We start from the raw sequence: 16,464 nt of genomic DNA on the forward strand, positions 1-16,464 counted from the left end.
TCATTTAAACTATCAATACAAATGTCGAGCCGAATTTGGTTACGAAGCACATTGCAAGTAATACACAACTCATGCAAGAACTGCCGCTAGAACTAGAAATGAAATTCCGAAAAGAAGCAAACGCAAAGAAAAGAAGAAGGTTCTCACCTAACATAAAACGAAGCAAAGAACGAAGAAAAAGAACCAAAAAGGATACTTAGCAGAACATTGATATTAGTCACTTATTAGCAATTATATTTAGCATATTATTTTATATTTCATGTCTTCAATTACTAATTACGTACTAGTACAAGTAACTAGAAAACATATAAATAACCCACATAATCTAAAGAATAAAGAGTATTCATAATTTTGATTAGTGATAAAAAAACTAATTAGTTTAAATAATTTCCTCTTTTGGCGTACTTCTCTAGAATCAAGTGTCCAAAAACAAGCCAAAGAAATATTCCTTAGTCATGTGACTTTTTAATAATTGTAGGCAAACGTAAAAAACTGTAAAATTGCGAAAAAATGGAAGGTCTCATGATGTAATTGGTTAGCATGTAGGACTCTGAATCCTGACATCCGAGTTCGAGTCTCGGTGAGACCTCCACTTTTTTGTTTTTTCTGATTACGTAATATTTTGTGTTTCTTGAAGCCAATGGGTCCAAACGTCGCTTTTAGTGGATCCCTTATGGCATCAAATATATTTATAAGCCTTGGTTCTTTGGTTTTGTATTCGCCACTTAAACCGGCAATAATCAATGCCACATGACTGCTAATCAATTTGAGTAAATTCAGCATTAAAAAAAAAAGAGGTTTACTTCTCAACAATATAGCTACATCATATGGACTCGAGCTCGCCAATCACACTTGAAGGCTCTTCTTCCCTCGTCGTTAAGTTCTTTGGTAAGCTAAAACATGCTTGAAAGTTTCGACAGTACTAATCAATTCTGCAAAGAATGTGGTTTGAACAATATTTTGTACCAACGTGGTTTATACCCAACTGACGACTTCAAACTTGTTAGTAAATACGGCATGAAGATTTACGCGTCGATCAATCCCGAGTTAACAGCCTATATTGACAAGATCATACAGCAATTACAAAGTAAGCTATCAATAACAACAAGAATAGATCACATGTTCATGCTTTTTTTTAGTTTGGCTGAAAAGCAATACGATCAGTAAACTAGTAGTAGTTATCAAGTCAAAAGACACACTGGAAGTCTTGGAGCGATGGAATTTTGACGTACATATCAATGGAGAAGATGGAATTCCTATGACAGAAAACATACCACCTGAACAGTAAGTGTAAAAAAAAAAGACAAGAGATGATTGAAAAATGTAAAGAGCAGTAATCATTCAGCAAAACACAGTAAAACAGATCAGAACCATTTTACGCCAAATCACAGCTAGTGTCTCCTTCTTACCAGAATTAGAAACTGATGATTGTAAGACGCATATTTTATAGAAAAAAAAAGGGAAATTGATTTTCGAATAGGCACATTTAATGTATTGGTGTATGCAAACAAAGATGTCGAAGTACCCTTAACATGGGGAGATAGTGGGCCTAATTTGATTGCTGGTGGCGGAGAACATGTACGATTAAAATCATTCAACACACTGGTACATAAGGTAGACACATTTGTAGCATACAAAATGGATTCAAGTCACTTTACAAATGAACAATAAAAAAAGAGGAGTATTCTATTTATTTAATTATCCTTCTTGACCAAAGTCTTGTGTAAAGCTAACATGTTGCTTAATATCTGCATCATTGACTGTAGGACGAGAATTCTTAACAGCCTTCAAGAAGTCTTGAATAGTGAGCTCAGGTTCCATTAATTGTTCACCTTCAATGTTCATCCAATTCATGACTTGAGCTTGAGGATCACCAGGAGAACAAGGTGTAAAGTATTGACTTGCTGTATTGGGATTTGTACGGGAAGGAGCAGTAACCTATTGACAAAAATGAGAATGACATGCATAAAAAAAAGAGGGAAATTTGTCTTTACCTGTTTGAAATGTGTAGCACTTTGTACTTTACGAATAGGTTGCATTAAAGCATCTCTTACTAAGACAGCAATATCAGAACCAGAATAGCCTTCTGTCATTTCTGCTAGTTGCTTATATTCCTGTTGCGATAAGGTACAGGGAGTATTGCCAACATTCAAGGCAAACATGTTGGCACGAGCATTGACATCGGGAAGAGGGATATAAATACGTCTTTCAAATCTGCAAACAAAATAAACACAACAAACTATCATATAGATATGTTACCTTCTTCTAATAGCAGAATCCAACTGCCAAGGTATATTTGTAGCACCCAACACAAGTACACCATCCATATCATTACCTACACCATTCATCTGCACTAGGAACTCAGTCTTGATACGACGAGAAGCTTCGGATTCGCCTTCTCCTCTGGAACCACAAAGAGAGTCTACTTCATCAATAAATACAATGGCTGGTTTGCTTTCTCGAGCCAATTGAAACAATTGCTTTACAAGACGTTCACTTTCACCGAGCCATTTGGAGACTAGATCAGAAGATGAAACAGAAAAGAAAGTAGCATTTGATTCTGTGGCAACAGCCTTAGCAAGGTAAGATTTACCTGTACCAGGAGGCCCGTAGAGCAAAATACCTCGCCATGGTTTACGTTGACCTGTGAAAAGATGAGGGAATTTGATGGGCAAAATCACAGCTTCCTTGAGCGCTTCCTTGGCACCCTCAAGGCCAGCTACATCGTTCCAGCTCACATTGGGTTTTTCTGTCAAAATGGCGCCAGATAAATTTGCACGTAGTTTCTTCAAGTCAGCATCATCTTCTTCGTCCGATTTATCAGAGGATCCACTATCATTCAAAAGAATGAGATACATGAAACTTTTTTTTTTTTTTTTTTTTTTTTTTTTTTTTTTTTTTGCTTTCTTTCTTACACTTTTTTTGTTTTACTGCTCGTAGCAGCACCGCCGTTTTTTGGACTTGAAGTTTGTTCTTGCGCGTTCAAAAAGGACTTGAGCGTTTCTGCTCTATCGAGATACTCTACCAACTTTTCTCGAATACGTTCCTTTAACCTATCATTTTTTTCGTCTTTTTACTTATATTAATATATCAAAGAGACCATGTATTTCTTGTTATTTACAACGTATAGCGGTCATAAAGTATTCAAGGCAGTTCTGATACAAGTTATATGCATCTTTATAGTTTTCGTTTCGATCTTCCTCGGTGGCTCTTTTTGCAATATCTATTGCTTTCTGTAGACAAGTTATAAGTTACTGCTTATCGCTCACTTGTTTCCTTACCGTGAGAAAGTCAGTATTGGACATTGTATTTAGGGATGGTGTAAAGATGGGAAAAAAAGGAAAAGAAAAACAGAAAGGGAGGTGCCTTTTTTTTCTGTGAATTATTGCGTCCCGAGAATTATTTGCCACAATGCTTCCGGTATATAAAAAATTGCTTTAAAAAAAAAGACAATAGCCATAGCTTTATATCCACTCATTTTAGCAAGTGCTTTTGTTTTTGCTAGGATAAGTAATACACTTGTTTGAATTGAAGCCTACAAAACAAATGTCTTTGCTCTATGCATTTTGTCTGGACAACACTCCGTCGATGCTCCACAGAAAAAAAAATATGTTTGTATGCCTTTATTAATTGTCTACGCAAAAAAAAAAAAGATAAAGTGCCAAGCAGTTTTTTTATTCCATTTCTAATATCAAAATCAATGCAACATTATGTACATGTTTAAATACAATCACTTGCTTACATCCTGAATAATAGGAATGTATTTCTATTGTATCTGTGTTTGTCTTGCTTGTTTTCTTTGATAAAAATTGCTTAGATTGCATTTGTCTGATATCTTCTGTATATATGCTACGATAGAGTCCTTGCTGAAGGGTGCTTCCCTTCCTCAATGGCTTATTGTCTCCAGAAACAATGCGGAGCTTGTATTGCTTTGAAAACGATACCTGGGAAAAGTCTAAAAATTGATTTTCCTTTTTATTTCTATCTCATGGCAGAAAATACAAAAGAAGGACCAGCAGTAGCTAACACTGCTGCTACTCCTAAGCCAGAAGAACAAGGCTTCTTCAAGAAATATGGTGGACAGATTGTTCAGATGATCTTCTTTTGGTTGATTATGAAAACTGTGACTGGAGGTAAAGGACTCTCACAGCTTTCATGTTTATTGATACTTTGCAGGATTTAACAAGTCCACTCCTGAAGTGAACACACATGTGCCTAGTTCACCTGGTGCTACGACTAGCACGACAGCGAACCAACCCGCCTTTACTCCCGGAGCAGTTACTCTTCGCGACTATGCTGTCGGTGTTCCTAATGATGTATTTTACTTTCCTAATCCTTCTGTGCCTATCTCTAGTCTACCTGATGCCTTGGTTCCTCTCTGGCAACCTGCCACACCCATGGAAGTGTCTGTTTATGTCAGTGAAGATGAATATTTTACAGATTATCATAGACAACCTGATTGGAAGACAAACGACATTTATTATCAAGAGTCTTTTGAAGCCAGAGAACATCGTATTGAAATACCTGCTACCAAGGTAATAAGGAAATCCCCTCCTCATGGCGTTTTTTACTTATATCTTTAGACAATTCAACACAATGGTACTGTGTATGCTCATATCTTTATTACACAAAATGAGATGCCTATTGATCCAAACGATAAAACTTTTCATCCTAATGCAGTTGTATATTATCGACATGGTAAAAGAGAAAATATCCAAATTAGAAGATATACTGATTCATATTCTAGTTCTGACAAAGTTTTATCCTCAAAAGGCCATTGTTAAACAAAAAAACCTGTTGAAGAAAGGCGAAGAAGAAGAAGAGGAGGAACAAGTACAAAAGAAGGAAGAAAAGCAACCAGTAGAAGAAGTGGAGGCTGGTTCTGCTGCTAGTATTGTTGATTTGGGTGCTGGCATTTTAGGCGACTTGACCCGTCGTGGCCCTATGGTTGCTCATTGGCAAGAGAATGTAACGCTTGCATTGATTACAGACAAGAAGTCAGTGCTTCCCAAGAATGGTTTACAACCTCCTGTCATCAAATGTAAGTAAATGCAGGTGTTTTCTGTTTCTTATTGTTGCCTGTAGATGTTCAATTCGATCATGCTCTTGCTCGTACACCTAATGGAAAGCAAGGCTTCTATCGACCCATCTTGTTCCCTAATGATTTCTGGGCTTTACAACAAAATGCTTTTCCTGTGAATGACACTGTAAATTCACTTCCTCTACTTATTCGCCTTGAACCCATTTCGATGTGGAAGTTCAATATCTACGCTACTTTGGATGAATCCATGAAACAACAGGCCAATAGTCCAATGGGTGGTATGACTTCAAGTGATTTAGATGAAGTCAAACGTATGTTTATGGAAACCAATCCTGTCTTGTTGGGCACAACTATTCTTGTCAGTCTTCTCCATTCCCTCTTTGAAATGTTGGCTTTCAAGAACGACATCCAATTCTGGAAAAAGAAAGAAAACAGTACGGGTATCTCTGTTCGTACGTTGATTGTCAACATCTTTTTCCAAATTGTTATCTTTTTATACTTGCTCGATAATAACCAAGAAACGTCTTATATGGTCTTGATCAGTCAAGGGTTTGGTCTGTTGATTGAGTTATGGAAAGTGTTTAAGGCTCTCAAGTATGAATTGGTTTGGGTGCCTGGCTCTTTGTTGCCCAAGTTAGGTCACCAAGAAACTCAACAGACAGAAGAAGAAGACGAGACTGCTAAATACGATGCTATTGCCTTCAAGTACTTGACTTGGGCTTCTTATCCCTTGTTGGGTGGTTATGCTATTTATTCACTTTACTATGAAGAACACAAGAGCTGGTATTCTTATGTCCTCAAGACACTTGTTGAGTTTGTCTACATGTTTGGCTTCATTACCATGTTGCCCCAATTGTATATCAACTATAGACTCAAGAGTGTTGCTCATATGCCTTGGAAGACATTGATGTACAAGTCACTCAATACATTCATTGGTAAGTTAAAACAAGACTGTTTATTTGACTCACTTGTTTTTAGATGATTTGTTTGCTTTTGTCATTAAGATGCCTACATTACATCGTCTTGCTTGTCTTCGTGATGATTTTGTGTTCTTTGTATATCTTTACCAAAGACATGCTTATAAAGTGGATCACACAAGAGCCAATGAATATGGTCAAGTAGGTGAATCTGCTGCTGCTGAAGAAGAAAAGAAAGAATCAAAAAAAGATAAATAATAGGTGCTGTGTACAATAAAACAAGAACTTCTTTCTTTATTCAATGGCTTGTTTAAATACGTTCAAGAGCTTCCATAATAGAAATGCTGTTACCACGAATAACCTATGATAAAAGATCAATACTACGTCCTCCCCTTATTTTTATGTATATATATATATATATTACCACCATGCCAATATTGTGCTTCTCTGTAGCACTGATTTCTTCAACAGTTTCGTCCAAAACGATGTTCATGAAGGGATCAAAACCACGAAGAACACCTGTAACTTTACGGTTGCCGTTTAATTGAAGAGAGAGACGCTTGTCCATATATCTACAAGATCGTCAAGATCGCTTTCAAATTAACAAGTTGCTTACTTTTTCAATTCTGGTGTAGTTGTCTTTCCCATGATGTATATGTGCTATAGAATCAGACGCGTTTAGTAAAGCGATGCGTGTTATGAGATAATTACCTTGGAGGCTGATTGACAAACGAAAAAAAAAAAAAAAAAAAAAATTCGAGTATTTTTCATTTCAGTAAATTTAAAAATACGTCATCAAAAAAAAAAGTATCAGATCAATAACACATTTTGCAATCATCAATGGACTTTATGTATATTATTCGTAATACAAGAAACGTTTAAAAGACAGGACAATGTTAGTTTGATACGATAGATATTTAGCTTACTATTGTTATAGATAAAATGTAGAACAAAGGCCTATTTTTTATATCAACATCATCTCTAGCTTTGCTTCCCATATATGGCATTTGATTTCCTGCAATTTGAAGGTTTAAAAAGGAACAAGCTGTAAAATTCTGGTTGTTATGATACCACTAAGTTCCTTGACAACGCATTCTCGAGATGTCAAGAGATTTAAATGCCGATTTGATTTCTTTTTTTCTTTTCTTCTTTTTCTTTAGCATATTTCAATCATTATGGCTCGAGTTAACAAGTTTTACACATTTGTCATTATGTGTACTGGTATGGCTGCTGGTAGCACAGCTGTTAATAAGGTAAGCATATCTCGTTGATATAACACAACACACTGACATGCTCATTGCATAGGTCATGAAGCCTGACATGGTAACTATAAACAAAATGAGATCAACACGACTCACCTTGTCTTATTTTAGTCTATTCCCAAAGTTCAACTTCCCAATAAATCTGAATAAACTGTATCATTCAAAGTGTTTAATATAAAAATGAAGTTTTACATGAGTGAAAGGGGGGAATATTTATGTATGTGTATTTTAACTTAATCATCTTCTTCATCCAATTCTTTAAGGTAGGCTAAAAGTCTACGCTTATGAATAATACCCAAATATCTGCCATTTGAATGTGTGACACAGACATATCTTGCCCCAAGTTTAGTAAACATATCCATCAATAAAGTCATAGAAGCGTTTTGATTGATAGTAAGAGGAGCCTATGTACAAAAAAAAAAAAAAAAAAAAAAAAAAAAAAAGAGTTGGACAATGAAATCAACATCACGTTTGAACTTACATGATCAATATACTGTGAAAAATCATTGGATGGTTGACTCAATTTGCCTGTTTCAATAAACTCATTGTCGTCTGCATGGTTCACTTCCAGTAGACTTCTTAAAGGTGTTTTCAAGTCATGATTAACAGAGAGATACATGCTTGAATCATGATGAGTCCTGAGTCGATTAAAATAACAAGGAACTTGGTTGATTTCGTTTTCAGACATGGTAGCAGATAAGATGGCTTCAAGTTGTTCGAGACCATGAATGACTTCGCTTGTGGCAATATACCCTTCTAGAACATCACCATCACTTAGGATAGGGAAACCACCATCTTCAGCATAGCCCATGGATCTTACAATGGCAAGTTTGTGCTTCAGTCTTCCAATTGTGATAGGCTCATCCACATCAATCGTAGCGAGATATTCAGTGATATTCATGATGGTCATCGTATGAATGTATTCTCGACGAGCTTCCAAGTAAGGATATTGCTTCAAGTCAATCAATAAATCATAAATGCCTTCCACAAACATAGCATCTGCAATCCATTTAGCAACCTAAGCAAGACATGAGAAACAGAACTATGTCAATCCACCAATTTACCATGACAGCGACCATAATAGGCTATTCAAAAATAAATGAGTATACTGATTTATGTGCTGTCACATTCTTACCAAGGCGTAAGTAAGGGAATACGTCAATTCAAACATAATGACCACTAAAGAAATTGTAGTTCTTGTTACACCAGCCAAACCCGCAGCTGCTCCAACAATGGCGTATACCCCAGGAATGACACATTCTCCACGTGTGGCAAAGTCATGAGCACATGCTGTAAATGGCCATGCATCTGGGTATGTTAGTGTCATATATTGCATAATAAGGCCAATGATTCTTCCTGTGACAGCACCAATGATCAGGCTAGGCAAGAAAATACCGCCAGGCACAGTACAGCCAAAGGTGATCATGGTCAAGCCCATCTTGATAATCAGTGTAGTTATAAGTAAATAAAGCAATTGAGGGATTTCTTGTACAGTACGACTATAAATAAAATTAAGCATGCATGTCTAGTTGAAATCTTGTACTTACGCACAAAGACCGCCATTGTCGTTTGTAGGTGAACACTCTGAAAATAATTGAGCAGCAAATTCACTCAAGCCCATTCTATATAGACCATAAGAAACATACGTATACAATGTTCGTTTTTACCTTGAGAAGGGATTCCAGAAACTAACAAGAGCTGTAAAGAGCATGATACATAATACTTCTGTTATGGGATATTTAGAGATAAAAGTGGACTTTCTCATATGTTGATATTTGATATTGAAATAAGTCACGAATGCACCAAAAAAGCCCTGGAGATTCACTAAGTAAATCGAATTCGGATATCAACTTTCATAACTTACAGCAAATGCACCACAAATAATCAAAGGCACTAATTCAAATAAATGATAATCTTTGTCATATGAAACTTGGAATAAGACGATTTTTCCAGTACCAAATGGATCTGTGATCTATCGCCACCTGCGTTTAGTATACAAATTCATATAGAATCCAACTTACTTTTAGGACAATAGCAGCTACCATAGCACAACAATAACTTCTTATCATTGTCTTCATGGGGAAATAATAGCTTACTTCTTCAAGACTAAAAAGAACACCACCAATAGGAGCACCAAATGCAACTGCTACACCGGATGCAGCTGCTGCAGACAAAATCTCTCTTTTCTTGCCTATATACTAATGAGACACAAGTCTCCTTTTAAAACAATACACCTTACTTTCATTCTTATTAAATTTAGGAAATAATCGACATGCAATGTTGCCTGCTGAACATGCCAAGTGCACAAAAGGACCTTCTTTGCCTGCAGTGAGACCAGCTGATGTAGAAAAGATCTAACATGAAGATGAGCAAGTCATGTTTATGGTGCATGTATTTTCTTTTACCATGCCGATACTTTTGACGATCAATGTCTTGATACCGAGAAACCCCTTGATAACAAAACCGCCTAAAATCACCTTGACCTCAGGAATACCGGAACCTGCACTATAGTAGACATTCTTTGTTTCATATTCAGGTATTTCTAATCCTTCTACTTTGTTGGTTGTACTATCGATAGAAGCAGGAATGGAGACCATAGAAGGTGATTTCGAAAATGGAGCTGGTTTAGACGGAGAGCGAACCTTAACTTTCTCGGCAGTATATTTCACCATCGTAGCAGCAATGAGTGAGAACAATAGCTTTTGAAATGTTAGTAAACTTTGAGAGTCATATAGTCAAATCTACATACCCCAAATGCAGTATACATCAACATGGCAGTATAATAAGTAGCACTTTCTCCTTTTACGCCAAATACTTCTGGCCATGTTCGCCATGCATCGCATGCCTCTTCTATTTCACATAAATTACTTGATAAGGTGATTTAATTGGTTATGTATACCTTTGTTTTCCCAGCAACAGAAATTGCTGTTCAACCTCCAATTGGTTGTACAATAGCCTTGTTTGAGGTCAGACATCCATTCTTGAACAACATCAATAAACCACGCAATAGCAGCAACAACAGAACCTATAAGAATAACTAAAATCCAGGCTTGTGATGCATCACTCGCTTTTAACAGTTGACCTCTTGGCCCGGGTATATCTCGAAACTTTCGTTTCCGCACACCTTCTTTGATTCTGTCATGAATCCAATCTAGGTAGTACAATAAGCAAAACAAACAAATCAAATAGTTTCTTACCTATACTGGAATAAGATTCACTCCAAACACGGACACCTGTGTTTTCTTTGACTAGTCCTTGTCTGTCTTCATCATATGATCCTGTGCGCTTATTAAACCATTTAAATCGGTTGTTGAATGACTGTTGAGAATGCGAAGTAGGAGGATAAACTAGAGGGTCTTGTTCTCGGTAAGGAGATGATGGTAGTGGTATAGACAATGGAGTTGTATTGTACTTTTGTTGTGAAGAAGACCTACGCCTATCTAACAGGGAAGATCTTTCATTCAATGCTTCTTGGGATGGATTCATAAGAGAGTTTGAGAAATATAGAAGAAAAAAAAAAGTACAAAAAGGTACACTTCCTTTTTATACACAATGAATTTATTGAGTGACATAAATTGCTTCTATGATTAACCCATCAAATGATTTAGTTAAAGTTTGTCACGGGGTTCACAAAATGATGAAATCCATTAGCTGTGTTTCAAACGCTTTTTTTTTTTATTATTATTTGACATTTTAACCCTGTGTTGCACAGAATGAACCAAGACGACGTGCAGGTTTATGTATTTTGCCTCTGCCTAAAAATTGCTTTTATGGTAAGCAGAATTTCATGTTCAACTGTTTCAAGAGGTCTGTGCGAGGCAACAAGATTCCGTCATTCTTGAACAGAGGACTAGGTCAATAGACGATTGGGCTTAGATTGCTTTAAAAAAATTCTCATACATTACTCAATATCAGCTGTGATTCTGTCATTTCAATTTAGCAGAAATAAGGCAGAAATCAATAAAAGAAAAAAGAAAGATAACGTAATCGGGCCCTTTTAAAGGTTTCAGGTACAATGTTTAAAACAAATAAACAAGAAAAAAATTTCGAACTAACACAAGCATAGTTAATTTTAATACTTTGACGATTTCAAGCTAAATGATGAGAAAAAAACAACATGTTTGTTTTTCATATTAAGAAAATTAAAAGACAGGTCAAAAGTGTAGCTTGAATGGTGGATATACGCCATATCTTTTGTACGCCAAATTCAATTAAGGTTCTTTTGCATACTCGACATAAACCCTTTTGACAGTTCAAATGTTTTCGTGAATTTTGCAAATAATTAATCATATTGACTAAACTGTCTTTTCTTTGTGGTAATCAAAGTAATATCATTTTATTGAAACACATTTATAGTGATATATACTATACTTTATTGTCGAAAAAAATTCTAAAAAATAAGCAAAATATGAGATACACAAATAATATTTATATCATTACTTACATTAGATTATAAGGAGGAGGAGAGAATAGAAGGGTAACAGAAATGAAACAGTCTATGTAAATACTTACACGAATACGAGGGGGTAGTTCAATAATCTTGTCAATTGCATAATTGCTTTAACTCATTACATTCATACCACTACACAATATGGCCAACCAATCTCAAGATACATCAAATATCATTTCTGTTAAGTAAACAACCTAAGCTTTTCTCCTAAACATTCTACAGTGTTAGCTTATTATACTTTGGATAACTTGTTTAAGGACGGGAAGCATACAATTTCTATTTGGTTTCAAAAATAATGAAAAGATATTCAATATTTTTTCTACGTAACTGTAAAATGATTATCCTTTTTTGCATGTCAAAAAAATATCGGGATTCGAAATTACTTGTAATTTTATCTTGAAATCAATATGAAATTTCTGAATAGTGAGTTAGCTGCTCAAGAAATAGTATTCCAAGGCATGGGTCAAATTTGGAAAGCCCATTGGAATAATATCTTCAATGAAATTCCGTTTAATCCAATTTTACTTCTTTCATCCACTTGTGCTTCTCTCAATTCTCTGATTGACGAGAAACACTTGCACAAATGTTTATAATTAATTATCCTATGTATTCTCCCTTTGTACTTCTTAAAATTGCGACCACCCCTTGAAAGACTTTAGTCATAGTCTACGTGGAGCAAAAAAATAAAAACCTTTAAAAAAATATGAAATTTCTGATCAAAAAGGGCTTAGAAATTTACAAAAACAGAGAGCTATAAAAAAACCGTATGAATGAAGTTTATAGATGTTAGAAAGGCGCATCAAATGGTATAAAGAAAGCTGTATGTTTGCTGTTTAGCTCTCTAGATATCCTCTGGGAACACGTTTTTAAGGTTTTCAAGTCTAGCGTACAACTTTTATAATGCTTTTTCAAACATTTTATAGCATTAGATAAGCAAATTCTACTAATACATAGCATAGAAAAAAGTGGTTGTATCGTTCACAAATCGTTATTTTCTGAAAATTGAAAAAACCTAAAGGGTACACTCATCTCCTTTTTTTTTTCTTTTGATAAGGATCAGTTTATGGTGAGAGGAAAGAAAGAGCATCTGATTCTATACTACAACAAAAGCTGTTTGTTTGCATAAACAATGCAATTGACACTGCACTTTTCAGTTTTTTAGACGTAAAAATATCCCTTTTTCTCTCCTTTCTCTTCTATAACATGAGCTGATCATCTATGATTGAACTAAATGCTTCTCTCTTTATGTTTGATAATAATAATAATAATAATAATAATAATAATAAAACTCAATTGATACAGAATTCATTCTGGGACAGAGGACTTTAAACTATAATAATTCTTCACTTTTTTCTTTCATGTGAAGATAAAAATAACGCCAACAATGAAAAGAGCACAAAAAGGAGGCTTATTTCTCACACAAATCATAATTGATTATTATTGATTTTTGATGATTAAATATCTCTTTTCGTCTCTCTTATTACGTTTAGCATGAGCTTGAAAAGTATTACCATAAATCCATGCGCTTATTGCATGACAATTAGTAGCTTTTCCCTAAAAACTTTCTTTTGTAACAAAACTCGTATTCATTGATGTAAACAGATCATAGACTGGTCCTAGGCGTTACTTTCGACTATCAGTTTAGTAATCAACATAATGTAAACAAACGATTTACTTTGTGATACAAGTAAGAACAAAGTATCCGCTATGTTCTCTTTAGAACAATATTTTCAGATAGTGATAAATGATAGATTCTATCTTGTCTGTGTGCCATAATACATTGTCAATAAGCATATAGACTTGTATAGTTTTTACATACTTGTGAGCAAATTGATCTTTGAAAGTTACACAAATCAACAAAGTTGTTTATGCCATCGAAAGTTCTTTTCATCATAATGAAGCCAATATAAACAAAAAGATCTCATCTCTAAAGCATGGGAACAAAGCAAGTGTAAATGATAAAAAGCGAGTCTAGAAAAAAACCTTTTTTTTTTTGGTCTTTCTTTCATCTTATTTTTCATTCTCAAGACTTAAATGCAAAACAAAAAAAAAAGGTATTATGTAGCATTAAATTTATGTAGCTAATATTGTTAGTCTCTGTCTCCACCTCTCTTCAAATCAAGCAATACTATGGTGTCTCTTCTTTACAAATCAAAAGGCTGAGACTATTTAGCATACATTTCAATACTTGATTCATCTGATTCTCTTTTGTCTATCTGTCTTCTGGGTACTCTACAAGAACACACAAGCAAAAAAGAAAAAAAAAGAACGTCCTTATTGACAAGAACCTTCTCTCTGATTTTATCTCTGTGAGTAACTGGCTGGTAGAAGGAAGACTGATGCCGCTTATTGAATCGCGTAAAACAAGGGTATCTGTTGTTGGCCAACTTCCGCGAACGTCTACTCCTGATAGGCAAAGTACCGAAAGAGGGAAACGCACTATGCATTGTCTTGAAGGATACATAGTAGACCTGTAGGGATTATTGGTAGAAGGGTTCACAAACATTACCTGTGCTTCCCTTTGTCAACACTGATAGGTTTGTTGTGAGGAAAGAGCCAACAGAACTAAGCTTTAGCAATAAGGCTTATCCTCTGAATTCTACCACAAAGTTGCTTGCGCTATATACGAATTTGCTCTCTTTACTGCTTACTGCTTACTGCTTACTGCTTACTGTCTACTGTCTACTGTATATCAACTGATATTTGATATCAAAAGCATAACTATTACCACAAAACTACTATTGTTACTTTACTGAACCAAGTCTCTTAATGCAACAAGTTAATAAACCTCTTCACAGTTCACAGCATACTAGAAATAATTGTCTTGTAAACATTTTCAATAAATCTCAATCAACATAATCAATAGCTGCTATAAATTCAAGACATCACCATACGTTACCGGCGTAATTAGAGATAAAAGACTATAAAATTCATTTTTGAAAGAATCAAGCTAGCACTAGTCCACAATTTATGTCTTGTAGTATCAGCAAACATTAAAAGACCTGTCTGGGCTATTAAAAATGAAGCACATTATACCTTATGGTGGCATGCGGTTTTTGCATCAAACTTACAATGTACGATTGTCATTTCAAAGATTAAACCCATAGCTTTTGAGATGTCGAAATGATTTATTTTCCCCAAATAGCAAAATCTTTTGCTCCAGTCAAAAGCATAAATACTGATAACACTGTATTTGACAACCTCGTTTTAGAAGTTTCTGTCAATATAAATAAATTTAGATCAGTATTGATTGAGAAATCAAAGTTCAAATACTATTTATCGGCATGAAAAGTATGTATACTGTATATAGTAGGTGATCTATGTTTAATATACAACTCAAATTAAAATCTATCAGCATAGTTCAATTTGATAGCTCTTTGACCACTTAATTGAATGGCTCACGCAGGATCTTAAATCGAAACTATGTCGATAGAAAATTTAGAGAACGAAGCGCTTTTTATAATGCAATGGCCACACACTAAGTGTAGGAAACCTCCTACAAAAGCTTGATTAATATGATAACTATAAAACATGACTTCAGAAGCATAGAGGTTGGTTGGAAGCTTTAATAAGAGTCATCGCCGTAGCAGCGCAATGAAAAAAAAAAAGTATGAACAAATTAGTTTATCTATGGAGAGATCAGGACAGGAGGCCATTGATCGTTGAGCTCGAGATAAAAACAGATTGGTGCAAGGGAATATACATGAAAGGCAAATATGGAAGAGGACAAATTAAATACGAGCCATATGAGGCACTATTTGGCTATCAGATTAACTCTATCGGTACCGCCTAAAATGGTTTGAGAATTTCAGCTTTAGAGGTCGACTGTGAGTATAGGAACAAACAAAAAGGACAGGCGTATATACTGCAGACCAAATGTTTTTTATGGGTCTATTCTTTACCTGTTTGGCCGTCTATTGCCTGCCCATTGTCTACCCATCATCATATTTATAATAAACTTATTGTAGCAACTAGTACAAGCTCATCTAAGTCGATTTTTTCAATCAAACACATCAATAAGTGTTTTAGAACAAGAATTTCTAAGATTTCGAATAACAGGTATGACTTGTTACATTACTCTTTTAATCCTCATACAATTAACACTCATGCTCCAAAGAGTAGCCCATGCAGTAGTTTACTGAATAATTTGGATCAAGTTGAGAACAGTTCGTCCATTCAATATGTTCAAGTACAAGGAGCCCAAATCGTACCTGAACCAATAGCCATGGATACGAACATGGGAACCAGTACAACTATTGCTCCTCCTTTGTGGCTAGATGCTTTGATTGCTGGGTTGCTTTCGTTTGTTGTTACTCTTGTTATTCGGAAATACATCTTTTGAGAGAAATAAACGAACATTGATACCCAAAATATACATCTTCATCAGCAGCTTTGCTCAGCTGAATTTAAGTGCAGTTTGAAATCAATTTACAAATCTGCATTCAAAGTTCGTTGCACACTGTAATTGGTAGAAAAACGGCCTTTTCAGTGAATATCGACTAGTAAAATGGTACCTCTTCTTACATTATTTGATGCACAAAATGTGCACGAGTAAGATTCACAATAGTACATAATACTTCTGAGGCTAAAGAGGGTATCTTTAAGCATCACTGTCTGTGGATGTCTTTTATCATGAGATTATGTAGTCCATTTAAGGCATATCTAACCACACAGAGTTTGAGTTTATAGTTATAATATTTATTCAACTCATCTATCCTAGCATATGCATATATTTACAGCAGTTTCTCGTTATTGCGTTCTGCATATTGTTAATATTAAATACGATACTTATTT

The 16,464-nt window shown here is 35.1% G+C and overlaps 6 protein-coding genes and 1 non-coding gene across 7 annotated transcripts; 4 read left to right on the forward strand and 3 right to left on the reverse strand.

The window, feature by feature from the left end:
• Positions 1-516: 516 nt before the first annotated feature.
• Positions 517-589, forward strand: B0P05DRAFT_t43. The gene has a single exon. It is a non-coding gene; the product is annotated as a tRNA-Gln (tRNA).
• Positions 565-1,686, forward strand: B0P05DRAFT_539180 (mitotic spindle checkpoint component mad2). Its single transcript, XM_051577920.1, has 5 exons — positions 565-888; positions 941-1,087; positions 1,140-1,284; positions 1,330-1,430; positions 1,481-1,686. The coding sequence occupies exons 1-5, from the start codon at positions 828-830 to the stop codon at positions 1,669-1,671; spliced, it is 645 nt and encodes a 214-aa protein (XP_051435394.1). The 5' UTR covers positions 565-827; the 3' UTR covers positions 1,672-1,686.
• A 12-nt stretch (positions 1,687-1,698) lies between these two features.
• Positions 1,699-3,137, reverse strand: B0P05DRAFT_578951 (skd1 protein; the record flags this gene model as incomplete). The annotated part of the gene is made up of 5 exons (XM_051581892.1): positions 1,699-1,938; positions 1,995-2,214; positions 2,260-2,832; positions 2,916-3,069; positions 3,122-3,137. The coding sequence occupies 5 exons, from the start codon at positions 3,135-3,137 to the stop codon at positions 1,699-1,701; spliced, it is 1,203 nt and encodes a 400-aa protein (XP_051435395.1).
• An 820-nt stretch (positions 3,138-3,957) lies between these two features.
• Positions 3,958-6,239, forward strand: B0P05DRAFT_539193 (cleft lip and palate transmembrane protein 1-domain-containing protein). The gene is made up of 6 exons (XM_051577921.1): positions 3,958-4,133; positions 4,177-4,535; positions 4,584-4,698; positions 4,748-5,041; positions 5,086-5,976; positions 6,020-6,239. Exons 1-6 carry the CDS (start codon positions 3,989-3,991, stop codon positions 6,214-6,216), a joined length of 2,001 nt encoding a protein of 666 aa, XP_051435396.1. The 5' UTR covers positions 3,958-3,988; the 3' UTR covers positions 6,217-6,239.
• On the reverse strand, positions 6,240-6,676 carry B0P05DRAFT_539196 (ribonucleoprotein LSM domain-containing protein). Its single transcript, XM_051577922.1, has 3 exons — positions 6,575-6,676; positions 6,383-6,530; positions 6,240-6,319 (listed from the first exon to the last, which is right to left on the reverse strand). The coding sequence occupies exons 1-3, from the start codon at positions 6,604-6,606 to the stop codon at positions 6,269-6,271; spliced, it is 231 nt and encodes a 76-aa protein (XP_051435397.1). The 5' UTR covers positions 6,607-6,676; the 3' UTR covers positions 6,240-6,268.
• A 15-nt stretch (positions 6,677-6,691) lies between these two features.
• Positions 6,692-7,373, forward strand: B0P05DRAFT_539201 (uncharacterized protein). The gene is made up of 4 exons (XM_051577923.1): positions 6,692-6,853; positions 6,896-7,211; positions 7,264-7,281; positions 7,332-7,373. The coding sequence occupies exons 2-3, from the start codon at positions 7,060-7,062 to the stop codon at positions 7,268-7,270; spliced, it is 159 nt and encodes a 52-aa protein (XP_051435398.1). The 5' UTR covers positions 6,692-6,853; positions 6,896-7,059; the 3' UTR covers positions 7,271-7,281; positions 7,332-7,373.
• An 80-nt stretch (positions 7,374-7,453) lies between these two features.
• B0P05DRAFT_586570 (chloride channel) lies at positions 7,454-10,706 on the reverse strand (the record flags this gene model as incomplete). The annotated part of the gene is made up of 13 exons (XM_051582523.1): positions 7,454-7,624; positions 7,702-8,238; positions 8,285-8,305; positions 8,356-8,719; positions 8,768-8,842; positions 8,888-9,033; positions 9,085-9,192; positions 9,242-9,411; positions 9,460-9,574; positions 9,626-9,919; positions 9,970-10,070; positions 10,120-10,371; positions 10,418-10,706. The coding sequence occupies 13 exons, from the start codon at positions 10,704-10,706 to the stop codon at positions 7,454-7,456; spliced, it is 2,643 nt and encodes an 880-aa protein (XP_051435399.1).
• Positions 10,707-16,464: the final 5,758 nt, after the last annotated feature.

Source organism: Gilbertella persicaria, assembly GCF_025201335.1.
Source record: "Gilbertella persicaria strain CBS 190.32 chromosome Unknown B0P05scaffold_17, whole genome shotgun sequence".
In the NCBI taxonomy this organism is placed as follows: Eukaryota; Fungi; Mucoromycota; class Mucoromycetes; order Mucorales; family Choanephoraceae; genus Gilbertella; species Gilbertella persicaria.